At 50.2% G+C, this 25,776-nt stretch overlaps 1 protein-coding gene across 5 annotated transcripts in view; it reads left to right on the top strand.

Annotated features, from left to right (window-relative positions):
* Positions 1-25,776, top strand: part of CRACR2A (calcium release activated channel regulator 2A) — a 134,901-nt gene that overhangs the window by 95,230 nt on the left and 13,895 nt on the right. For 4 of the 5 annotated variants that reach the window (XR_009356591.1, XM_059184535.1, XM_059184534.1 and 1 more), the window contains 7 exons: positions 1,022-1,128; positions 4,840-5,158; positions 9,267-9,399; positions 14,768-14,849; positions 14,948-15,062; positions 23,093-23,194; positions 25,380-25,456. Coding sequence is in view for 4 of the 5 variants with exons in the window: in XM_059184535.1 (XP_059040518.1) it covers positions 1,022-1,128; positions 4,840-5,158; positions 9,267-9,399; positions 14,768-14,849; positions 14,948-15,062; positions 23,093-23,194; positions 25,380-25,456 (935 nt within the window). In the remaining variant the exon portion in view is untranslated. The remainder of the gene's footprint in view (positions 1-1,021; positions 1,129-4,839; positions 5,159-9,266; positions 9,400-14,767; positions 14,850-14,947; positions 15,063-23,092; positions 23,195-25,379; positions 25,457-25,776) is intronic. The other variant, XM_059184536.1, reaches the window with a different exon arrangement.

Raw genomic sequence — 25,776 nt, 5'->3', positions numbered from 1 at the left:
CTGTTTTACAACTACAAATCCCTGAGGGGGCGGGGGGGGTGTGTGTGGACCGAGTTCTACCCCCATTTCTTTCCTGTCCCTGACTGGCAGGAAACTTCTCTTCCGCCCACCTCCGTTACTGTCAGAGCGAGGCTTCAGCCTACACATGTTTGTTTGATGATGATAATGGTTATAATTGTTTTAGAAGTAACACTGAATTTATTTGAAAACGTCCAACCAAAGGTCACCCTAATCCTTTAACCTCACTTCCCTTCACCTGCCAAACTCATTTTGCTTTGAAAAGGAAATGGAATTGAGAACCCTAGTGGGGAATAGAAGAAAGCGGGATAAAATCATGTGCATGCTGAATAATAATTAAAGATTAGTTCGGAATCATTATAGCCGTGACTTCAGGGGCCCCGGGAGCACGGCAGCCCCTCCTTCTCTCATTAAGAATCATTGGGAATCATGGGGAAGGCTGGTTAGCCAGAGATTCTGCCTATGATCTAACTCCCCCTCATGTCCCGGAAGACACCTGCCAGGGAGTGCTGTGAGCTGGGTTGTAAGCCCCCACCCGCCGCCGCAGGGCACGGGACTAATCGATCTTCTGAGCTGGTCCCTTTCTCATTTCTGGGGCTTTGGAAATAAAGAGAAGTGGGAGCCACACAAATGAGTGGGATTTAAAGATGCACCGTCTTTTCTGCCCCTAAATACTTTCCAATGCATTCCACGTAATCTCTTCCTGTCATCTTGCAAATCGTCAGTGCTGGTAACGAAGGGTCACAAGGTAGATCCCAGGCTCTAAACTGTGCATTGATTTGTTCTATTGGATTATTGGGTGGGAGACGGAGGGATCCTGATGAGAAACAATAGCAAAAGGAAAGAGTAAGATAATGCTAACAGTGAGACCAAAACATTGCTTCTTGCTTCAGAATTTGGTTTCGAGCCTGAACTTGGAGGTGGGAAAGTGGAGCCCTCTCTGCTCAAACACATTGGGAGAGATCAGCAGGCGCAGGTCTGAGGGCATTTTGTGTTTCTACAGAAAGATAAGGCAGCCAAGGCAAACACAGCTGCTTCCAAGGCGAACTGGAAACAGAGATCTGGCTCTGTGATAGGCAAATACATGGATGGCAGAGGGATTCTGAGGAGGTAAGTCACCCCCGATTTCTTCATTCATCGTGTGTTCCTTGGTCTTGCTCTCACTGGGCTCTCACTGGGCTCTGAGTCCAGGGGCTCTCAGGAAGTGGCCCAAGGTGGGGAAGCCCAGAGTCAGTTGCACTCATTCCCTTCAAGTCTCAGAGGGCACGTTCCCTCTTATTCTGACATCCAGGTGGAAGGAGAACTGTGCAGGGCGGGCCCCGGGGGCAGGATCGTCTTCTTGTGTGTGTCTGCAGATGGGAACCGAGGAGGTGCCGTAGATCAGCAGAGGAGAGAGACAGGCAGGACGAACATGGTTGGAGGGGGGTGGGGGGGGGTGGGGGGAGTGGAGCGTGGCTGCAAGAGTCTCTGCTGGGCAGAATGGATGCACCTGGTTTTTCAGGGACATGACTGGCTCTGAAGCATAATTGAATTGTGGGAAGGCCCCCCACCCCTGCAAACTGAGCTCCTTTCCAAACAGGAATGGGGCCTGTACTTGGCAGATTCCTCTCGAGGCTTCACATTTAATTATCTCAAAGATGACAATTTTTGTTGTGATTAGACAGCACAGTAATCGAGTTTGAATCCCCAGAGGGGTGGCTCATCGTCCCTAAAAGAGACAAGCCAAGTCTTCCACCGTCCCTTCTTTTTTGGCATGTGTTCCATCCACATAGATGGCCACAGAAAGGTAAAGGCAACCAGACCCCTAAGTATCAAAGCCAGGGAGAAAAAGCATGAATTTGCTCATCCAGGAGACCCTGAGGACAGTAGGCATGAAATACACAATACGAGAAAGGAAGGAAAGTGACCCTGAAGATGTCAATGGGCTCATTGGTCAAGTCTTTGGACACAATCATCCTTAATTCTTTCTCTAAAGAGCTCAGCAGAGGGGGGCCTGGGTGGCTCAGTTGGTTGAACATCCAACTCTTGATTTCAGTTTAGGTCATGATCCTGGGGTCCTGAGATCAAGCCCTGTGTCGGGTTCCACACTCCGCTTATCCCTCTCACTCTGCTCTTCCCACTGCTTTCTCTCGCTCTCAAATAAATAAATAAATAAATAAATAAATCAACCTTAAAAATAAAATCTATCTTAAGAAAAAATTGTATCCTTAACAGAAGGATACAATTTGGGATCCAGTTTTCTGCAGTAATGGTTGGCCTGTTGCTTGCTCTGCACAGAAAATATTCATTCAACAAACATTCACTGATTGCTTAATCTGTACCAGACATTCTTTGAATTCTGTGAACTCTCCAAAAGTAAATTAAACATGAGTTCTGCCATCAACATCCATTATTGAGTGCCTACTATGTGCAAGATATTATGCTACATGCGAGGTATACAGTGGTGAGCAAAAGAGACCGTAGGTTTTGTAGAGCTTCAGGTGGAGGAAAGGAAACAGACAAGAAGCAGGTAGGTTGCAAATTGTGCACCCTGGATTCCAGAACAGACTTTGGCAGAGGCCACTGCCCTCTGCTGCTCATATGTAGCACTTGGTGGCAAAACCAAAAATAAATGCTGTTGTGCTGATCTAAGGGTCCTAGGAGATGTCAAAGGTGTTTGAGAATTTCCCAAATCCAAAGCTTTTTCCAAGAAATGCTTCATTTTAGGGCTGTTTCAGTGGCCGTTTCTTTTTTCTGTTTGTAAGGCCTTTCGAGAAACATGCTGTGTGTGTATGTGCACTCTTGTCTGCTTGGGCACGCACACATGCACTTGTGTGTGTAAGCAGAGTGGAAGTTGTTGGAATACTAATTGTGTCTGCAGGGGATAAGCAGTCCGTAGGCTTGTTAGACTGTAGAAGAAATGTGTTGGGAAGAAGACAGTCAGCTTCTATTAAAAACTATGATTTTTATAAATAAGTGGGAAGGTCCCTGAATTGCTACAGAATTCTTTATTTTGTATCAAGGGACCCAAATTAAGTCACCATTTTTGTGAGCACTCTATCTTAATTTATCTTTCAGAGTTGCACTTAACTTCAGAACAATGATACATGCAGTTTTTTTCTTTTCCCTTCCTATTACTGCTCCTTAGGAAGAATAAATAGTATAAGCCAGGGGCCAAATGAGGGGAGCCTCCCTGTTCTGCATATTCCGTGACCTTCACCTCCCTTCTGTCTCCTTTGGCCCTGGCACCTCCTCACCTGATTTGCTTTCTGTTCTCCTTCCTAATCCTTCCATGTGTGTGTGCCTGCGTGTTTCTGTTGGGAACTCGAGTTACGTTTAAAACCTTTCTCAGCTTTAATTGTCTCCAGAGACCTGAACTCCTGTGCCAGGAAGGGTCTACAAGGCTTTTGCCCTGAAAACCTTCTGAAAATACAGCCTGAGCATTGACTCACATCTGGTTGCCCAGTTCCCTCCACCTCCTTCTGCTTTTCCTCGTTCTTAATGGTCAGATGCTTCTGGAAGCAAATATGCACATAGGCCTCCAAGGTCACTTACTCCTGACACTGACCCTGTGGCAGGGACATTGAAAGAGGAAGGTAGGAAAGGCAGGTAGAGGTACCCAGCCTGGCTTCTTCACCCATTCACAAATGGGCAGCTGCTTCTGAGCTCTTCCAGGATCAGCAGTCCCCCTCACTCACTTAGCTGAGGGCTGTTCTTTGAACACATCTGTTTATGTGCATTGTCTTATGAGTGACGTAGGCAGGCCGCAGGAGCCACATTTTATGGTGAGGAAATTGAAGCTTGGAAGAGTTGAAGTGTTTTCCCTAGTGGCACAGTCAGTAAGGGCTGGTATTGGGACCACAGCCAAGGCCACCTGATTGTTAATTGAAGATGCTTTATTTCCAGATTTTTTATATTCCTTTTGTCACATCCTTTACTGCTCCTTTGTGGCACTTATCACAGCTTGTTGCAGTGTATTTAGTTGTGCCATTACTGCTTCAGCCCCCCCACTGAGCTGAGCATTCCGTGAGGACAGGGCCCTGTCCATCTGTGCTCGACTGTGTCATTAGCTAAATACCTGGTCGTAATCATCAACACCACCTTCCTCATCATCCCCCCCATCATCATCATCACCACCACCTTCCTCATCACCACCACCTCCATCACCATCATCACCGCCACCTTCCTCATCACCACAACCTCCATCATCATCATCACCACCACCTTCCTCATCATCACCCTCTCTATCATCATCACCACCACCTTCCTCATCACCACCACCTCCATCATCATCATCACCACCATCTTCATCATCAACATCACCACTTCCATCATCACCATCACCACCGCCTTCCTCATCACCACCACCTCCATCATCATCATCACCGCCACCTTCCTCATCACCACCACCTCCATCATCATCATCACCACCACCTTCGTCATCATCACCACCACCTCCATCATAATCGCCACCACCACCTTCCTCATCATCACCACCACCACCTTCCTCATCATCACCACCACCTTCATCATCAACATCACCACCACATTCCTCATCATCATCACCACCACCTTCCTTATCATCACCATCATGTCCATCATTATCATCACCACTACCTTATCACCTTCGTATTCATTAAACACTTTCAGAAGTGTGTTGGGTGAATGAGCTAGAGAATGCAAAGTCTGTTTTTATTTCCTTCCCTGGAGCTTTCCACCCCCAAGGTGTAATGCTTTTCTGTTAGTTGTTTATCACAGAGCTATTAGACATCTCTCTAGTTCCCATATTGACATATTTTATGATATTCTCCCCATTTCTCTTTCTTCCTTACCCCGTAATAGCCAGTCAGAGGAGGAAGAAGATGTGTTTGGCCTCCCAAGGAGGAGAAGCTCACTTGGCCTTGGTGGATATCCCCTTCCAGAAGAGGAGCCAGGGGCTGAGGGTCCGCTCCCCAGGGCACTCCGCAGAATCATCTCCATTGAAGAAGACCCCCTGCCCCAGCTCCTGGATGGCAGCTTTGAGCAGCCATTGAGCAAATGCTCAAAAGAGGAGGAGGTCTCCCAGCAGAGGGTGGAAGCACAAAGCCAGCAGGCCAGACCCTTGGAACCCATGCCTACATCTCCCCGAAGGCAGCCTGTTGGAAAAGAAGCCTTGTCTAAGGTAAGGACGCATCCTATGTTGGTTTCTTGATGTCACTTTTATGCCTGTCCCCTGCATTTGAACCCAAGAGCCTCAAAGGCAGCTCAGGAAGTCCGATGTGGCTGGTCTTATGAATCACCCTATTTGCCTCCATCAGATACCAGCTTGCCCTGTGGAACTGAGTGTCACCAGGGAGGCTCAGGGGTCCTAGTAAATTCTCTTTATAACTTCTGTTGTTTGCCCTTGTGTTCTCTTTTTCTGATTCGGATCAGAAGCATTTATTGAGTGACTAATTTAGACAGACACCTTGCCTGGCTCTTAGCATAACATATCACATGCTTTAAAAATTATAAATCTTCTTATATTTTGTAACTGTTCTCAGCAAGGCCAATCATTGCTCTGTAAAGCTTACATCGTCATCCCAACTGGCTAACCATCCTTTCATTCCCAAATGCCCTGCCTATTCCTCCCTAGAGGGTGCTCCTCCTGTCCCTCATCCCGCCTGCACTCCCCACCAGGGCTTCCTGCTCAGTGTTGTGGGAGAAGCAGGCCATAGTAACCATCTTCTTCTGGTTCATGGTGATGATGTTCCGCACCTTGTTTGTGACCCAGGCCCAGGTATAGACTCCTCCAGTTTCTCACCTCCCACTGGGCACTCTGAAAGTCTACAGAAACACCCATGACAGTGTGAAGGAGACTCCTCCCTGTACACAGGCAGCCCAAATGGGTATTTGGGCATTTCCAAACAGCTCATGTGGCAAGAACTTGTCCTACTGGGGCATGTGCACCAGGACTCCTTTCCAACCACTGCGGGGACTTCTTGGTGCCAGTTGTCATTCCTGGGCCTGGATTAAGATGCCTACATATCCCTTCTCCAAAGGACCCTGGGCCAGGGGATGAGTAAGAGCTGGATGGCACCAGTGGTGGGTAGCGACCCCTCCCTCCTCCACACCCTTCCACGTTCCCTTCCACGCAGACCTACACGTGTGGGCAGGGGACCCACTGGGGTTTTAAATACCCAAGCTCTGCTCCCAAATGTAAAAGTGTCGAGAGGTCAGTAAGAGATAGGGTGAACGGAGAACGAAGCCTCCAGGGGTGCTGGACCACGTGAGCAGATGGGGTGTATCCGCAGTGTCTTCCCCTGTGGCAGATGGGAAAGTAGAAGTACAGAGGAGTGAGGTCTGGTCTGGTCCCCCAGGGACAGGAGCACAGCCTCTTCGCCCTGTGCTCTCTCATGGGTGCTGACTCCATCACGTGTGCTACCAACTAGTCCAGGACAGGAGCTGCTGCAGACGGGAAGTGTGCTCTCAGAGAATCACGGGGCAGCTTCCCCAGAGGGTCTGCCCTTTACAAGAGCTCTGTGAGGCTGGCTCTCCCATGCAAGGCTGCGGGGGCATCAATTGGTATAGCCTTTCTGGACAGTAGACTGATAATAAGAATTGAGAACTTAGAAATTCCACATCCTTTAAACCAGTACTTCTACTCCTAGCAATCTTTCCTAATAACCAAGTTCAGACAAAAATTTAACTCAAAAATGGTCATGTATATTAGCAAATACTTGAAAAAATTCAATAGAATATTATAGCACTGTTAAAAATCACATTTTCAAGGGGCACCTGGGTGGCTCAGTCGGTTAAGCATCTGCCTTTAGCTCATGTCATGATTCCAGGGTCCTGGGATGGAGCCCCGTGTCCAGTTCTGTGCTCAGTGGGCAATCTGCTTGTCCTCCGTCCTCTGCCCCTCCACTCGTGTGTGCACAGGGACACTCTCTCTCTCTCTAATAAATAAATAAAATCTAAAAAATATAAAATCACATTTTCAAGAAACTTTTCTGACTTGGAGACATATTAATAATTTAATAATATATGAGAAAGAATAAAATTGTGTATAATATTTCAAATCGCATTCATTCATCCACATAGAAAAAAGCCTAGAAGAAATGCATCGAAATATGAATAGTGCCCACTTCTGGGTGGCGAGACAAACTATGAGTAACTATTAGTTTCTTCTCTACTTTTCTGTTTCTCCTAATTTTAAAAAAATTGCCATGTGTTACTTTTATTTTTTTAAAGCTTATTATTACTTCTTTTAAAAGTGGCAGGACAGAGAATGAGAACAGATCTTATTCCAGCGCCCTCCCCCCAATCTGGTTAGGACGCTGAGGATTGTCCCCCAGAGGGGACACAGGCCTATGAGTGGACATGAGTTGGAGTTCACAGTGCCTGGAGGTGGGGCCTGCCCAGAGCTGGACCATCAGGGTGTTGATCTCCTCTGGCCTACAAAACCCCCTGCTCCTTCTAGAACAGGGCTGACACAGCCTCTGCAGCCAGAACCATCTCCTCCTGCTCTGGGCTTCACATTCTCTGCCTGGTGACAGGCCTAGGGATACACAGATTGCTGCCCTGAGATTTAGTCACACAAATGACAACAGGAGGCTTGAGGCTGAGCAGGGACCCGCAGAGTCGATGCCCTTATGCATTAAAAGAATGTAAAAAATGGAGTAGAGGGTATAGTTTATGAGTGTGGATTTTTTTTTTTTAAGATTTTATTTATTTATTTGACAGAGATTACAAGTAGGCAGAGAGGCAGGCAGAGAGGAGGAAGCACACTCCCTGCTGAGCAGAGAGCCCGATGCGGGGCTCGATCCCAGGACACTGGGATCATGACCTGAGCCGAAGGCAGAGGCTTTAACCCACTGAGCCACCCAGGCGCCCCATGAGTGTGGATTTTTTTTTTAAGATTTTATTTATTTATTTGACAGACAGAAATCACAAGTAGGCAGAGAGTCAGGCAGAGAGAGGGGGGGAAGCAGGCTTCCCGCTGAGCAGAGGGCCCCATGTGGGGCTCGATCCCAGGACCTCAAGATCATGACCTGAGCTGAAGACAAAGGCTTAACCCACGGAGCCACCCAGGTGCCCGTTTGTTGGTCTTTTTTTTGAAGTTCAGATTAAACCCCTGTAATTGACCTTGAATTCCCTCTTAAGTACTGTGTGGAATTGATTTCTCCCCAAAAGGCTGTTAATGGCTTTTCTCCAAGGCTCAAGTACTGCAAATATCTGCCGCCACTCCATTATAGTATTTGCTGAACTAGAGGAGCTAATTCCCCCAAATCCGCTTCTAAATAGATCCAGAAGAGCTTCCTCATTTGGCCAGGCAGGGCTGGGCTGGGCCTGTAGGCAGGATTTGGGCGAGCAAACAAGCAGTCAGTGGGAAGGAGCGATCCTGCGGGCAAGAGGACTCTGGTTGCTCTGTGGCTCCGGCTGTCCTAGAACAAGTCCATTCCCCACCAGGCTTTAGGGTCCCAGACTAACTCACCGGCCGACATGCTCCCAGCCCCTGCGGGCCACGGGGGCAAGGAGAAAGAGCCCAGTGACTGTTGAGTCTGGAAAGCTCCGCCCAGGGGTCTGATCCGGCCTGGTGGATTTCCCAACCTACTGAGTGGAGAGCCTGTTTCCCAGGCAGACGGGGCCCTAACTGGAAGCTGATGAGGCGGAAGGAGGAGCACTGTGCAAGCAGGCAAGCAAGACCGTGCTCCATTCAGCCCAGGCTTTCAGTGATAGGGCAGAGATAAAGGCCCCCCTAGCCTGGGCCATCTCTGCCCCGTGATTTACCTATGTCTTCTTTCTCCCCTTCCCCCTGCAGACATCCCACCTGTCCTTCCCCTGCACAGAGAATCTCTGCCTTCTCTTTAAGCCTCCACTCACAGTGTGTCTACCCCCCTTCTGCCATGGACCTTGGACTCCCCCTCCCCCTCCACGCTCCCAGAGCAGTTGGAAGCTTGTGTTGAATTATTTGTTTCTGTGGCTGCCTCCATCCATCCACGGCCACCCAGGCCTGGCTCCCCATCCCCATGTCCTCTGCCCAGGGTCTACAGGACTGTAGGCAAACCACAAATGTTTGAGTGAGTGTCTCTCTTCCCTCCTGCTGATACTAGAAGGAGACCTTGTGCCTAGAGCCCAAAGCTCCTTGTACCCAACACCGGAGTGCCCTTCCTTGTGTGGTCCACAGGCCAGGTCCCTGCCTTCCCCTGGACCCTGTAGGGACTGGTTGAAGGACAGGTCGTAGCAGGAGGTGGGGCTGGTGGTCATGCCAGCAGTCTGTCTGCCAGCAGTCTGTCTGCCATCCACAGGAGGAAGCCTCCCCCTCCATCCCAGACCGGCTCTTCAAAATTGTGCTTGTGGGCAACTCCGCTGTGGGGAAGACGTCCTTCCTGAGGAGGTTCTGTGAGGACCGGTTTGCCCCCGGCTTGGCAGCTACTGTGGGTGAGTTCTTGCACCACTCTGGGAAGGGGAGGGAGAAGAGAGCCCAGGAAGGGACTGGGGGTCCGGTGGGAGTGGCCGTGGGGCCTTGCTGGTACAGGGCCCCTGACCCCCCTTATTCCCCAGCGAGGCTGAAAGAGCAAGGTCAAGTCCTCCTCCTGCACAGTGCCAGCTGCTAAGCTCATTCCACACGGAGTGGAGCCCCTGAACACTTCCTTCATCCAGCCTGAGGGGAACTGCAGCCAGCAAAGGTGGACTTTGGGCCCACGCTCCCCTCTGAGCTCATCTCTTTTTTTAAAAGATTTTATTTATTTATTTGACAGAGAGAGACACAGTGAGAGAGGGAACACAAGCAAGGGGGAGTGGGAGAGGGAGAAGCAGGCTTCCCGCCGAGCAGGGAGCCCGATGATGCGGGGCTCGATCCCAGGACCCTGGATCATGACCTGAGCTGAAGGCAGACGCTTGATGACTGAGCCCACCAGGCACCTCTAAGGCCATCTTTTTTTTATCATTTTTTTTCCTCCATTTTCAGCACGGCTTTATGCTTTTCCTGAACTGTGCACCCCAACACCACAACCCCTGCTTCCCCAATGGGCCAGCAGCTTCCTGCCCTGCCCCTCCCTAAGTGTGCACATATGTGTGCGTGTGTGTGTAGAGGGGTGCGGTGGAGGACAGTGCCCTGGGTGACTCCTTTTACCAGCACATGTTACCCATCTGCGGCCCAGGCCTGCTGGGTGACAGCTGGATTTCATCGTGGAAGCTCATTAGGCTCAGCTATTAATGGATGATCTTGGCTTAATGTGTTCCCACACTCGAGTAATATTTTATTCAGATAGAGGCCTTTGCTCTCTTCACCCAAAGTTGCTCATTGCATTAGAAGATGTGACAAGACCCAAGGGCGTACTGACTTTTTAGCTTCTACTTTTTGCTTGAATCACTCAAGCCCAAAATAAATCCACTGAGAGATTACTATGTACCATTTAACCACAGTGATAAGGCAGCTGTCCCAGAATTTGAAAACATACTGATGGGATAAGCATATTTACCTTGGGGCTTTTGTATTTATCACTTCAGTCTGTCTTTGCACAACCCTGCAGGGAAAGAAAGTACTGTTATCAGCCCAGTGGACAGATGGGGAAACTGAGGCCCAGAGAGATTGAGAGCTTGTCCACATTCCCTCAGCTCATTCAGTGCTGATATTGGTCCCTCACTGGCCCCTTCTGTACCACTCCGCAGTATCTCCTGAGCATACGGAGTTGTGCGTGCTCTACCCATCGAGGGGCAAGGACACTTGCCCATCCTGAGAGGTGGGCATGGTTTGGTATAGGCAGGGGAGGCTATTGAGGTTCAGTGGGACTTAAGGAGCCTGGGATTTTCATCTTGGCTCTGCCACTGATCAGCTGTGTGACCTTAGGAGGACATGTTACCTGTGGGTGCTTCGAGTTTTTCCTCCTGGAAGATTCGAACTAGGTCACCGAAGACAGCTTCCAAGCCTGGTTCTCTGTTCAGACCATCTTGGACCTTTGGCTGTCTGACAGGCTGGCTCTATAAGACAGGCTTCCCCTGCTCCAGAACCCTGCCTGGGGAGGCTCCATGATCTTTCCCTTCCTTCCAAATTTGCGCCTGGAGGAGGGTCTCTTCCCACATGCTTCAGGCATCCCATCCTTACTGCTGGGTCTTTTCCTCCATTGGTATCACATCTGGAACATTCTCCTGTCCCCTCCCTCCCGTCTCATTCCACCCAAAGACTGAGACCCCCCTCCCCAGATGAAGAATCAGGCCCCTAACAGGAAGAAGGGGAGCCTATGACCCAAGCCTGGAGAAGTCTGGCCTTGCTGGCCTTGAGTGGCCCAGTGTCCTGCAGGAACCAATGGCTGCTGAGGGAGGACTCACCTTCCGGGGGGCGTTCCATGGGGGAGGCCCCCACAAGTCAGGGCTCCAGCACTGGTTCGTGGGAGATGGGATGGGTGCCAGCCCCTCGGCCCTCAGGGGTGTCCCTCTGAGTGACGCGCACGGCGCACCTCCCCCGTAGATGAAATCAAGGAATCAGGGGCCGTTTACATTTCCAACCTGTAGCCCTGTGCTGGAAGCCTCTGAAAAATGAAAAATCAGACTAATTTGCACTTCCCAGGAGACCAATTATGGAAACACCTACAATTTAGGAAGGGAAAAATATCAAAGATTCCAAATCAGGAATGCCCTTCATCACACTGCGCAGAACATGCTGGAACAGCAGCTGAAATTAGTCTCCCTGCCACACAACGTGCCTTGTTCTGGTACACATGTCAGTAACAGATGTCACACCAGCCACCAGAAAGATGCTCCCTTTAAAGAGACAGAGGAGCCACAGAATTCTGCTCTAGGGGGACAGAGCTGTCTCGCCCTAGCCTGGGGTTCCGGCTATCCACCCCCTGTCAGGAGCAACCCCACCAGCATAAACAGAGTCCTAAGAGAGACTCAGCAGTTCCCTAAATCTTTCCAGCCCCATCAAAAGGGATTTCAGGTTTCCCACTCCCTCATATGGACACGATCCCTCCTGGACTCTTGGCTTGAACACAATGTAAATGCTCTAATATGGCAGTGTGATTTGAGGTCCCTGCCCACCCCACCTTAGGACCAGTGGATTCCTTCAAAGGCAAGTGCTTGAGCCCCGTGGGTGTCCTGGAGATGTCAAATGATGGTTTCTGTAGAACGCTGGAGCTCATTTTGTACGTGACAGGACTGATTAATAGAAGCTAATCCTCCCTGGAAACTGGGACTCCGAGTCCTGTGCTCCTTCCACTGCCCCACATTGGTTCACAGCCCCCTGCCCTCAGTCACAGGCCACCGCCCAAGAGGTTTCTTCCAGAAGTTTTTTCCTAACAGAATGCACTCCTCCCTTTTTGGCCACCAGTCTTTCTATCCCACTCCGCATCTCTGCAGAGAAATCCTGGAGTTTTTCTCTACCACAACTTTCAGCACCCCCCCAACCAAATCCCCCCACTCTAAATAATATCTCGAGCCTGTCTTGTCCAGAAGGGTTAATGTCAGTCTTGGAGTCCATCAGCCCAGCTATAACCCACACTATCCCCCGACAAGACACGACGCAATTCTCAGTGACCGGGACCCCTGACGTCCAACTGTCATTCAGGAACCAGACAGATTGCAAGTTGGGCGTCACTGCCATGTGTTTCTTGAGTGCTACAGCTGAACTTCAAGATTATGAACCTCTGACCTAGCCCTCTACACCCTCCATCATCCCTCATTTGCAGATGAGGAGTGAAGACACCCCAAAATGACATAATGTCATCGAGGTCGCATAGCGAGTCAAGGCAAAACTGAGACTGGGACACACAGTGTGGGTTGCCCAGCTCCTGAAATGTTAGAACTGCCTGTGGTCTTAGAAAGCAGTTTATTCTAGGCTCTCTGGTCCTACGTCATTGTGTGTTGCCTGTGCTATTGGTCTCGGACTCCTTGTGTCTCCTGCCACCGCCCCCGGGCTCCCCCTTGGGCTTCTCAGTTTCCCGGGCCTCTCTGTCTGAAGTTGCAGAGACAAGTACATCATGTACCCAGCTGGGGGTCCCAGCAAGCTCACTAAGGCACAGAAACCACTCTGCTCCTGGTAAGACAAGCTCCCTGTCCTCCAGCAAAGTATTTGGCCAGTGAGATAGAGCAAGATCATGACCACAGCCAAGACCCATGGGGCACCACCTGCCCCTCCGCCTGCCTGCCTTTCTGTTCAGGAGAAGGCTCTGTCCTGGGGGCTTTGGACCATCACCTGCTTCAGATCAGACCCTGAAGGTGTGTCAACAATGGTTGACTTTCTCCTGAGTTGTTATCAGAAAAGGGCGTCTGGGTGACTCAGTCGTTAAGTGTTTGCCTTCAGCTCAGGTCATGATCCCAGGGTTCTGGGTTTGAGCCCCACACTGGGCTCTCTGACTGGCAGGAAGCCACTCCCCCTGCTTGTGTTCCCTCTCTTGCTGTGCCTCTCTCTGTCAAATAAATAAAATCTTTAAAAAGAGAAAAGGAAAGGAAAGGGAAAGAGAAGGAAAGGAAAGGAGGCAGCTCCTTCAGTCGCCCAGAGCACAGACTGGGACAGCATCCCAGATTCAGCACCACTAGTCATAATCTGTTTTGTTGGGAGCTCTAAGCCCTGGGCTTTCTAGGTGAAATGAGGCTACCAGGTGTCCCTGGGTACAGGGCACCGTTGCAAAAAGAATGGGCCTCAGAGCTGGGCTTGTAACTCGCTAATGCCTGTGAAGCAGAGGGCGTTCAGAGTCCCTGCTTCGGGACTTAGGTCTGACATTCTAGAAGTGGACGACTCTCCCTCCCGCCTTCTTGCCACTCCTGGGCCCCTAGTGCCCTCGGCTTTGCCTGGAGACAGTTGCTGCGATGCCCTTTCCTATTTACTGCCTCTCTGTCATCTCTTTTGTTTCTGTGTCCAAGCTTCTATTGCTGTCCCTTACTGAGCCTTCCACAGCAATCTGTTAGGATGGCCCAACCCCTTCCCCTGGGTCTTTTTGAAGGTGGCAGGGGATGCCTTCTAGAACCCAGATCAGATACCATGAGGGATCAAGACTTTTTGAAAAGTGCTAAACATTTGTGAACATTCTTACACGATGTAGGAAAGAGGAATGTGTTCTTAGAGAAACTGCATTAAAGTCCTTTTCTCTGAGGGCCACTGTGGGGTACAGACCTCGTCTCTCTGGTGCAGGACTCTGGGTAGGGTCGAGGCCACAGAGAGATGGTTTTGACTGGCTCAGTGGCTCGGATTAGGAGCTCAAAACCCATCTCAGGGGTGAATGCTGCTTTTGACTCCCTCCCTTGCCACCTCTCTTCTGACCCTCCGTCTACCTGCCACGGCTCCCCCACTCCTCCTATCCTTTGCTTTGGCTGATGGAAGTCTGAAAGTATGATCCATCCCCCAGGAATAATTGAACTTTGTTATGAGAACTTTGAAAAGGATTTTAGGGAGTAGCGGGAGAAAGAAATAGGAGGATGGTCTCTTCCTCCTTCATCTTTGCAATGAGGGAGTAAATTCATGAAAAATAACAAATATCTTCACCTTGGTGTATCATTTCTACATATGGGATCTCACTTGAGCCTTATTATAGAATCCCTAAAGAGGATGTGAATTACATTGCAGCGAGGAAACTACAGTTCAGAGAGGTTAAGCGATTTGATCCACACCCCGCAGCCTGCTCAGAGGCAGAGACAGGACCAGCGCTCAGCTTCCGCACCTCCCCGTCCAGGTCCCCACATCCCCTCTCTGGGGGTGGGGGGCACCTGCTCAGGGTGGTTTGTCACCCCTGGCCTCACAGGCTTCTGGACATGCAGGGAGTCTGGGCATAGTTCTCTGATCTGGAAGTGATAGGCTCCCTCTGCCTTGCAGGCATCGACTATCAGGTGAAAATGATGCACGTTGATGGCTCATACGTGGCCCTGCAGCTGTGGGACACGGCGGGACAGGAGAGGTGAGGAGCGCCCCTGACCCAACCCTGCCTCCTCCACCGCCCACCGAGGGGGCCGCCAGGATGCCTTGCAGCCCCTGACATGTGGCCCTCGGTGACAGGTACCGCTGCATCACCCAGCAGTTCTTCAGGAAGGCCGATGGCGTCGTCGTCATGTACGATGTCACCGCCAGACAGTCATTCCTGTCGGTCCGGCAGTGGCTGAGCAGCGTGGAGGTGAGCTGGTGACCTTCTAAAGCATTGACGCAGATTCCTGCCTCCCCCTTGTCCCTGCCCATCTCCGGCCCGGCCCTCCACACTTCCAAAACCTGAGTCCAAACCCGCCTTCTCCAGCAACACACAGGTTCCCCTGTCCATATGGCCGTTCACCCAAGCCCAGCCCTCGGTACTGGGGTGAACGAGACTGACTCAGTCCCTGCCTTCACAGATGTGGGGACTTGAGAAACAGATCACACCCTTGACTGTGTCATTACCGTTGCCATCAGTGCCTCGAGGGAAGGGGCTAGGATTGGGGAGGGGCGCAGAACGGCAAGAAGACAGTGTTTAAGCGGAGTCCCACCCGTGTTCTTCCCTCTCTCGGCCCTCTGTGTTGCTCTGGCTCCCGTGGGCCCAGCTATGCCCAGCCCAGGAGGGGCTCCACACAGTGCATTGGGACCTCTGTCACAACCCTCAGCAAGAGGGGAGGCTGATCTACATACAATGTGAGAGTCCCCTGGCTCACCGAAAGGCCACCCTGGGCGGGCCCACAGGCAACAGCCCTCTTCTTTGAATTCTAGATTAGCTGTAAAACTCAACTCCCTTGATTTATACTCACAAGAAGTTGCTTTGCAAGTGTTTTGTACTTTCTGGCCACCTGCATGTTCTTCCTTGACCACTCAGATGCAGCCTTCTCAAAGCCAAGGCCAGGGTGGACAAGGCACATACTTATTTGAGAGGACCTCCGAGGAGTCTTTAACAAAACGATGAGCTAGGATGCCCCACCTCCTTCTACCTGCAGAATCCATGTGCTGCTCATGCATTTGTCTAAAGCACAGCCAGGCACTGTTCTAGGCTCTGGGAATGATAGCAGCAGGTAACAGACAAGGTTCCGGTCCTTGTGGAGTTTACCTTCATCCCTCTGTTCCAGCCCCGAAGACCTGGCATAGTCCTTACCTGCTTACCACACTGTAACACGGCTGTGAAGGACACAATTGTCAGCCCAGCTCCCTGCCTCTGGGTCTCCTGAGAATGACCCTGTGCCTTTGCCACACTGTGTAACAGGCACCTGGCATGGGGCCCCGCAGAACTAGCGCTCAACGGATGTGGGAGGCATGAATGGATATGGTATCCTTGGGCGGGCAGAATCCTGGAGTTGTTCATTTCTTCATCCTTTTGGCCCTAAGATCTGTGATTCCTCCCACCAAAATCTGTTTCTCTTGGAGTTTGGATTGGCTGGGCCATTCCTTTCTTCTGTGAATCCACATCCTTCTCATTTCCAGGAAAAAGAAGGAACAAGAGTGGAAACCAGATTCAAAGGTTTCTCTGAAATTCGCTTCATACAAATTATATCTCAAAATGATGGTGCTTGAGGAACTTACAGTAGAGAAAATGGAAGTTTTGACATGTAGCGAATGGCTCCAGGCCAAGCTAACAAAGGAGGCAAATGGGATGGGTAATCTGGAAGCAACAGGACAGGATTGTTTGTTTCTTTTTAATAGTGCGGCCCATTTATCTTCCTCACAGGAAACTAAGCCCCAGGAGTGACACTGGGGATTAGCTATCTGCTGGTTCTCAAACTTTCTTCTTGGGAACCCTGGGAACATAGAGACTCCCCCCAGGAACTGGGGAGAGCTGATTCCCCAGATCACTGAGAGCCCTTTCTGCTTCGCTCAGTTTTCTCAACTGGAAGTCCAGGCCCAGTTTTGTTAGACAAGAGGGTTTCCCTGTGAGAAATTACTGATCTAAAACAGCCATCTCATTCTCAAAGGAAGACGTCGAGGCCGTGACCTTCCCATTCTCTTCCCAGCTATGTACAGTGTTTTTAAGTTTTTTTTTTTTTTTTTTTTTTTTAATTTATTTGACAGACAGAGATCCCAAGTAGGCAGAGAGGCAAGCAGCGAGAGAGGAGGAAGCAGGCTCCCTGCCGAGCAGTGTGCGTGATGCGAGGCTCGATCCCAGGACCCTGGGATCATGACCTGAGCCGAAGGCAGAGGCTTTAACCCACTGAGCCACCCAGGTGCCCCAGCCAGCTATGTACCCATTGTCCCCAGATAGCAACATCTTGAGATAGACTGGAGCAGGTAGAGGCAGTTTAAGTAGTCTGGGATGAATAGGGATGGAGAGAGGAGGCAAACTTACAGAACCTTGCTCTTTGCCCTCAGTAGGGCTGCTGCTTCTGAGGCCCTGGTTGTGTACCCAGAGCCCAGGATCTCGCTGGAGAGGTGGAATATCAGGTTGAATTTGGCAGCAGTGAGGCCAAGAAATCCCAGAGGGCCACCCCTGCAGCTGGAAGCACGAGCTTGGTCATTCTCCCGAAAACCGGGCCAAGCCCCGGATGTCCGGCGTGTTCCCAAGTGCGGTAGGGCTGAAAAACACTGTCAACATATACCCAGCAAGAGACCTCAGGGAAACCCTAGTGTCTCGATGGCCCCCTGGGGAAGCCACATGGAAAGGCACTTAACCCAGAATTCTCCAGGTGAGGGTGGGACTTTTCTGTATCGTTTGGCCTTTAATGTTCCTTCTCAGGAGTAAGAGCAGAAGGTTCGGGTAAACTCTAAATGGGGATGCCAAACCCGGACGGTCAGGATCACCTGGGGTGCTTTCAGACAAAACAGAGGCCAGGCCTTATCTCCTAAATAGAATGATTCAGGGCCTGGAAATACATTGAAGGGGGAGAAAAAAAAAAAGAAAAAGATAAAGAAAAAGAAAAAAGCAGCCGTCCCTTGGGTGATTTGGCTTCTCAGCTGCCATGATCCAAGCCTGAAAAGTGCTTCTCGAAGTTTAATATGCACAGGAATCTCCTGGGCGCCTCGCTAAAATACAGAATCTGACTCCGCAGGGACAAAACCTTAGGTAGGCCCCGAGGTTCTAACAAGTTCTCAGGGAGGCCCGCGCGGCCAGCCAGGCCGAGTACCACCCTTGGAGAAGTGAGGCTCTGAATCACTTGCAGAGATGTCTGCGTGCCTTCCCCCAAGACTCTCCTGCGTGTCCCCCAAGACTCTGCCGTGCATCCCCCACCTGGTCTGGCACGGGGGAGGTGTTGGGGTACCCGGTGCAGGGACCCAGCCCAGTGGCCCAAAGATTGGAGACAAGTGTGGCGGGGGGTGGGGGGCGGTTATGTGAACGCGTGAACAAGTGTCAGACGGTGGAGTGTGTGTTGAAGGCGCAGAGCAGTGGGATCGTGAATGCAATTATTCTCGAGATTCTTGAAAAGCTGAAGTCATTCTGCCTTGGCAACCAGCAATCAGGGGGGTCAGGTGACAGATTAAAACCTGACACCTCATTTGATCAGAGGGAACTGAAAATAATAAGTACTTTGTATTTGCGGAGCACCTTATTTTTCCATAGAACTCCAAGCACTTTGCGAACTCCCTCGCCCGGAGAAGGGGGGGTGGAGGGGGAGCTTTAATAACAGGCTTCAGAACCTGAAGCCTTATTATTAAGTGAATGCTGGCCAGCTGTTCGCAGCGCCCCTTCCTCCCGCAACCTGAAAAGCAGTATAAGAAGAAAGGGCTTAAATTGCCACAGATTATACATGCCGAAGACTCACCCTTGGAAGAGGTTGTGCGGGGTGGGAACAGATGCTGGGGGTGGGGGTGGGTGGCGCTTTGGTCCCTGAAAAAGAAGTTCGTATCATCCCAGCTCCCAGGAAACTGGCCAGTCACCCATGACAGAGTGGAACGGAGGCTCTGAAAGGTTCCTCCTGACCCCCACATTCTTACAGCGCATGGCCTTTGATCCTCTGGGGGAGGGGGTCAGGATGGAGGAGGAGTAGGCACAGATGAAAGGACCCTAGAAGATCCTTCCAGTCCCCAAAGAACCCATATCCTTTCCCGTGAGAGAGAACTGACTAAGGCCTGTGCTGCTTTATGAAGTGGGAGAACCCCCCCCCCCCCATGGCTGGTCCCCTGCCCCCCCACCCTCGGTTTTCCTCCCCCCCTACCTTGCCCCCAGGCCTTCTGTCAGTTTACATTCCCTATATACCTTATAGCAAATCAAAACAGGTAGCCATTCCAGCCACCTGGGTATCCCCAGCCCTCCCCTACCTCCTTCTCATCCCTGCTGGGGAAGACTGGTTTAATCTAGAGAAGAAACAGGTGGCACTCTCAATGTCCCATGTTTAGACCATAGGACCAACTGGACATCTGGAGACTTTGGGGCCTGGATCAGGGAAAATCAGATTTGGCACAAGCCTGAATGGGCTGGTATTTTCCTCAAACCCAGTTTGTAGGTCCCCAATGTCTGCAGTCCGGGCATGTTGAACTTCTTGTTTCAATCTTTTGGCACTCTGGTGGCCCTGTATTCTTAGGCCTGTAAGTCAAGGAAGTGGAAAATGACAGAAGTCATTAAGCCAACAGAATCTGCATCTCCAAACTGGAAAAAAAAAAAGGGGGGGGGGATTAATTTAATGCGGCCTCTTGTTTTATAGATGAAAAGGCCTGAGATCCAGAGAGAGGAAGTGACTTCTCCAAAAGTACCCCCAGCTTGCCAGACACCCAGCCAGAGCTAGAATCTAGGGCCCTGCCACTTCATTATGCTGCATTATACATTATGTGACAAGAGAGTCACATGGTCTGTGGTTGAAATCTGCTTCTAAAAAATAGGTGTTCATTTCTCTTTTCCATCCTTCCCACTTCGCCTCAAAGCACAATGCTCCGTTATAGCTCAAAGGGGCCAGGCCCCCTCTCCTCTCCCTTCATGGACCACGAGCTAATTCTCGAATGAGAATCTCTGTCATTGGTGGCCATGTTCAGTACAGAGCAAAAAATAGCAGTTTGATTTTTTCCCCCATGTTCCAAGTTGAGCTTGAAGTGCTGGCAGTTTAAAACGACTACACAAATAAATCTTGTTTTGACTCATAGTCCAGGGGATGGATAAATATGGAAACCCCCAAGATATAATTTTGCAGTCATTTTTTTCTTAGCATAACTACATGCTTTAATGTGCTGAGAAATTTTTTTGTTCTGGCTCCAGGGAACTAGCAGCACTATCCTGGCTAAGTGCTTTTTCTTGCCTCCCAGCAATTGGATATTAACACACACACGCACACATGCACACACACACAGACACACACTACAGCCAAGCAAACCCAACAGCTGCACGTTCTGAGCTGAATGCCAGTCCTCGGCTCCAAGTTGACAGCTCATGTTATTTAAAGTCAGAGGTGGGTAATCTTGTGAATTTCAACACGTCTGTCTTCCAACAAGCTCAAGTTCAAAGAAAGGCAACTCAGACGGTTGGAGGTATGGAGAGGCTTCTGCGCCGGGTGACAGCGATAGGAACCTGCTGCATAGGTCCATCTCATAGCTCACTGAATAGAGTCTTTGAAAAGGGGTGGGTCCCCCCTCACCACAGAGGTTGTGTGTCCAGCTAAACAACTTCGATTCCTTCCCTCTGCCCTGCCATGCCAATGGCATCTATAGAAATGTCACCAGAGGTGGGATGGACCTTCAACAGGAGGTTGGACCTTCAACCCTAACCCTAACCCTTTGGACTTTAAACTTGGAACAGGAAACGTTGCTTCATCTGGTGGGTCAGATCGAGCCTCTTTGTGCCAAGCAGTACACAGGCAGAACAACTAGCTGGGTACGTGAAAAGCATAAGGTTTGGGCAGAGAGCTGAAGACTTGAGTTTCAAGTCAGAGAGGACCTCGAGACATCTATCTATCCCAGCCCCCATCCTCCCCCTGGCCTTGTATCAAAGCCTGTTGTTGGGCCCTGGTGATGAAGACTGACCCCCAGGAGGGATAGCACTCTCTGGCCTTGTGCGTGTGCCTACTTATTTTTGCCATCTCTTTGGAGTTAGGCCTAATTCTTCATCAGTGGTGGGCCAGGGCCTGTGGAGGGGGAAGCCAGTTGTCCACAGTATTCGCATTAGAGAGGAACAATGAGGAAAAACAGAAGCCACAACTCTAGCTAGGGGGTGGGGGTGGAGTGGGGAGAGAGGTAGCTTTTTTCCACTCCTTCTAAGGTGTTTTATCTTTATATCCAGGCATTGCTTTAAAAAAGAAGACTGCCCCCGCTTTCCCTCAGAGGCACCCCTGTGTTTGTGGGTGCTCAGGGCTCAGATGCTGGGCTTGTCATTCTTCCCTATCTGACCCCATGTGGCCATTTGGCACCCACCACCACCTTGGCCAGCGAGGAGACTGAAACCATCACTCATTCTAAAATACCTGTATCCGGGTTCGAATTCTGCCTGGGGATTTCAAGTCCGATGCTCATATTTTCAGAGTTTCCATGTCAAGAAATCCCACAAGCCTTAGTCATCCCTCACACATAAATCTACAAATAACTCTCATGTGCTCTACAACAGCAAGCCTTTTGGCCCATTTCCCTGCTTCCTCCTCTTTTTTTCCTTTTCTCTGAAAAAGTCCTCGCACAAGTTTCTGTGGCACCACACAGTCCGAAAATGGGGCTATTCCCATTCCCGAACACTCTGGTAATAGGGAGCCACAGCAGGTCTCCATGCCGGAAGTCATTTCTCATTTGCAGATACTTGGAACAGAGTGTGATCCACTTAGCGCCTCAACTACATTGTACATAATCTGATCTATTTCTGATGGGTTGGAAGACGCATTCCAAATCAGGCAGCGCCTTTGCGCTATCATCACCCACATGAGTTACCATCTGACCATGGGTAAATGGAGATACCACTTTGAGAGGGTTCTAGTTAATAAGACACTAAATAGCAGAGAGTTCCCTGGAAATCAGAATTTAGAGAAAACCGTTGGAGAATCATGAACCTGTATACTGTAGGGTCCTCATAACTCAGAAGACTTTGCTGTTGTTCTGTCGGATTCTCTGAGTCTTAACATTCTCATGGAGGAAATGAGATTTTTTTTTTCCCACTACAGAACTGCAGTAAAAAGGAACGTGTACATTGAGGAGCCGTGGAGGCTTAATTTCAAATCTAATTGCATTCAAACTTAAAACATGCACCCCTCTCAGATGGACGTGGGACATTTATTTAAAGTGGTGCGATCTAGTGGTTAAACTCTTGGCAAAACTATAAGCGGTTGTCGGCTTCTGCCATCCCCCAACCCTCTATTCAGTAGAACATTTTAGCTACAATGAATAACTATTGGTTACCAAATTATTATTAAAAGCCCCTAATTAAATATCTCGCTAAGTAAAAATAAACTGCTTACATGTGAATATTACCATATTAACTCACTTAATAGCTGTGCGCTGTGGGCCCTTTGTTTGCCCTCCTGAGAGGCGCATGAAGTACACACATTTCACAAGGGAGGACACCCCAGGATGCAGGACTCCAGGGAGCAGGCCCGTGGCTGTGTACCACGGTCACCGGAGGAGTAAAGAAAGTTGACACTGTGAAAACACCTGTTACTTGTTACACTTCTGTTCCTCCAGAAGTGGAGTTTCTAGGGCACTGAGCTCTTCCCACGCGGGTTTCTGTCCAACCCCCCATTGCCGGAGGTCTCTACTGCCCTGCACGGTCACCTCAGATTCCATACACAACAATCATAGGCTGGGTGCTGGGGACCCAGTACCATGAATCAGAATGGGACCCAACCTTCAGGGAGCTTATGTGCCCAGTATAGGGCCCCAGTATAAGCAGCCGCTAGAACTGCTCCGAACCACATTGTCTTAATTCCTTTGCTTCATTCTGGTTCATTTTGACTAAGTCTGGTCACTTAGGAATGTTTTCAGGGATGCTGTCACCCCTGGAAAGGGACACATAGTTCACCCGTGTCTGCTGTCCCCTCATCCTGTTACCCACAGCACAGCTGGGGAGCCTGCGTGTCCCACCCAGCAGCGATGAGTGGGGGTGGGAGTCACTGTACAGCCCAGTCTGGGGGGCACTGGGAGGCAGGCCTGAGGCACCTTGCAGAAGCTTTGTAAACTGAGGCTATCGGAGAAGGTGACGTTCCGTTTCCGCTTTTGGGATGACCCTATTCTTGCCTGGTCTATTGGGGCAGCAGGGGACTCTCAAGCCAGACTGTAACTTTCCCACCAGCATTTTAAGCCTGCCCTTCTGGGGTTTCCTTATGGATGCTTCTCTCATTTAGGGGATTATCTGTTCTGCAGGAAGCTGTGGGAGACTATATTCCTGTTCTTCTGCTGGGCAATAAAATTGACAATGAGAAAGAGCGGGAAGTTCCGCAAGGCCTCGGAGAGCGGCTTGCCAAGGTAAAGAGCAAACGTTTCTGACTCTCTGGACAGGGTGGGACCCTGAGGGCAGTCAGGCCTGTCCCCAAGAACCTGGGAAGGAACTTTCTCTGGAAGCCCCCTGGGAAGGAAGCAAGCAGGCAGGGTTGGTGTCCTGGCGTCATGGGAGTGGCCCATGTCCTGCACACGTGGTACTTTCTGTAAAAGCCACGCACTGCAAGATAGAGTTGGCAGGGACTAGGGTAGGGGGAGTTTTCCCCGACTCTCTTCCTTGGGACACAGAATGATAAATTGTTAGATAGTAATAGGTTACTTACTTAAATCCCCTATCTGATACTCAAATCCGTTCTTTTGCATTTCTACTTGATCACCTCCAGGGATGAAACACTCGCTATCTGTAAGACAGCTTGTTGTTCTTTGAACAGCTCTGTTAGAGAGCTTATCCATTCTATCAAGATTGAGCCCCGAGCTGTGAGCTTGAGATAAACTCAGAGCATGCACTCGAAAACACAGCATTAAAATATAAGCATCAGCCCTCTTACCCAAGCTGGGGACCTTTAAGGCTCAATGGAAATAAGGCAGTAAACGGTGCTCGTTCCTTAGCTGTCTCTCCTGCCTCCGAGTGGTTTTCAGGAAACTCTATGTCTGAGAAAATGGGGGATTCCAAACTTTTTAGTGTGCTTGTTCTAAACAGGGACTCACGGCCCCTGAGGCTAGGCAAACAGGCACAGAGGCTAAGGGTCTAGGAAAAAAAGGAGGAAGAAGGGTGACGAGGTAGTTAGCTGCCTGTCTGCCCTCCCTGACCCCCAGTACTGAAATTCGAAAGAACTCTGCCTACAGATTTCTCATGTCTCATCTGGCAGAAAACTCTGACCAGAACTGATGGGGAGCTGGTCTTCATTTACCTTGCTTGAATGAATTTTCAGATGTTTCACCAAAGTAGTATTAATATGTTTGATTATAGGGTGCTGTCCCAGGCCCACCGACGGTGACACAGTATAGACATCTGCTGTGTCTCTGAGACTCAGAATCTCTGCATCCCAAAATACATCTGGATCCAAAGATTTTGATTAATGAACAGCAGGCTTGTGTTTTTATCACCCCATTTTTTTCCCTTTTGTCTCTTTTTGGTCAGTTGAAAGCAATCAAACAAACAAAAACGAGGCTCTGAGCCACTAGTATTGATCCAGTTTCTCACAGGTGTCCTCACTGGTGGAGTCAGGAAGCCAGCTACAAGGCAAAGCTTGTCTTCGAATTCTAGATCTTGTGAAGTCTCCCTCCCCCCATCATGGAGGTTTTATTCTTCCGAAGACTATACCAGAGTCAGGCTCCAACAGCAGTGCCTACGGGGGCTGGGTGAAGAGAACCAAGGATGGAGCAGGGGTCCCTGGGGTAGCTGGGAGCCGGTGTCCCAGTGTCCGTAGAGTCCCCTGATCTGCAAACCTCAGCAGAAGTGTCCTAACTCGGCTGCCTGCATCCCCACAGGGCATCAGCCTCCCTGCCATTAGCACTGTCCCTACCGAGGAAGCAGGAAATCTACTAACAGGATTGATAAATGGGCATAATGATGAGCCTTGGCCAAGAGCCCCCACCATGCAGGCAGGATGGCTTCTGCCTACTGAGGGGATGGACAGTTGTCCTGTGGCACCAACGCTGGCAGCCTAGGCAGCTGGAATATTCATTAACTGGTGTGATGGAGATTTTCTACTGGAGTGCCTTAGGGACACCTGCCCCAGGGCCAGTGTCCTGCGAAAAGCCCCGCCATTAGCTACATAAGTCACTGAATGAACAGACCCTGTCTGTACTGTGCCCTTGGTTTCCCTGCCTGTGCAATGGGAAGAACGTGGCCCGTCCCAGCCTTCGTATCTTTGCCTGCATCACAGGCTGGTGTGAAAAGGAAACAAGCATGTACATACCTGAGAGCAATTATGGGAACGTGTAAAGCACTAAGGTGGCATGCTGTTTTGTGATTTACAATTGTTATAGCTCACCTGGGAGATGGTTACAGAACTTGCCTTAGGGAGCCTAGGGCATCGAGGGGAATCAACCTTCTTATACAGAGGGGGGATGGGGAGAGGAATGAAGAGGGTCTTCGAGGGGAAGTGAGGGATGCGGAGAGATGCAGACAGGCTGTTTTCCCATCTCCCATGGTTCCCTCGAGCTCCCCCAGCACTCTGTTTCTGTCTCCTCTGCTTTATGATTCCAGGAGAACAATCTGATCTTCTATGAATGCAGTGCCTATTCCGGTCACAACACCAAAGAGTCCCTGCTCCATCTAGCCAGGTACAGAGGTGTATCCCCGCAGACGTGATCTGGTGGGAAGCACCTGCGTTCACCTCTGTGCAGACCCTACGCCCCCGCCCTCTGTCTTCTGGAGCCTTCTGGGTAAAGGGGCTGGAGGCCTAGACTTTTGTGTGGGGTTCAGGGACAGCCCTCTGAAATACAATAGGGACAAAAAGGAAACGCTCCCCTGCCTCTCACCCCCACTGCCGCCTTCTTCTGCAGCTTAAAAGCTGCCTTTTCCCCAGGGATCTTCTTTTAAAATGCAAATCCTTCTGGGAAAGGTCACATCACAGGTCCCTGAACACTGGCCAGTATCTTAG

This window comes from Mustela lutreola, chromosome 8 (assembly GCF_030435805.1).
Source record: "Mustela lutreola isolate mMusLut2 chromosome 8, mMusLut2.pri, whole genome shotgun sequence".
NCBI lineage: Eukaryota > Metazoa > Chordata > Mammalia > Carnivora > Mustelidae > Mustela > Mustela lutreola.
This window is presented reverse-complemented; position numbering and strand designations above follow the sequence as displayed.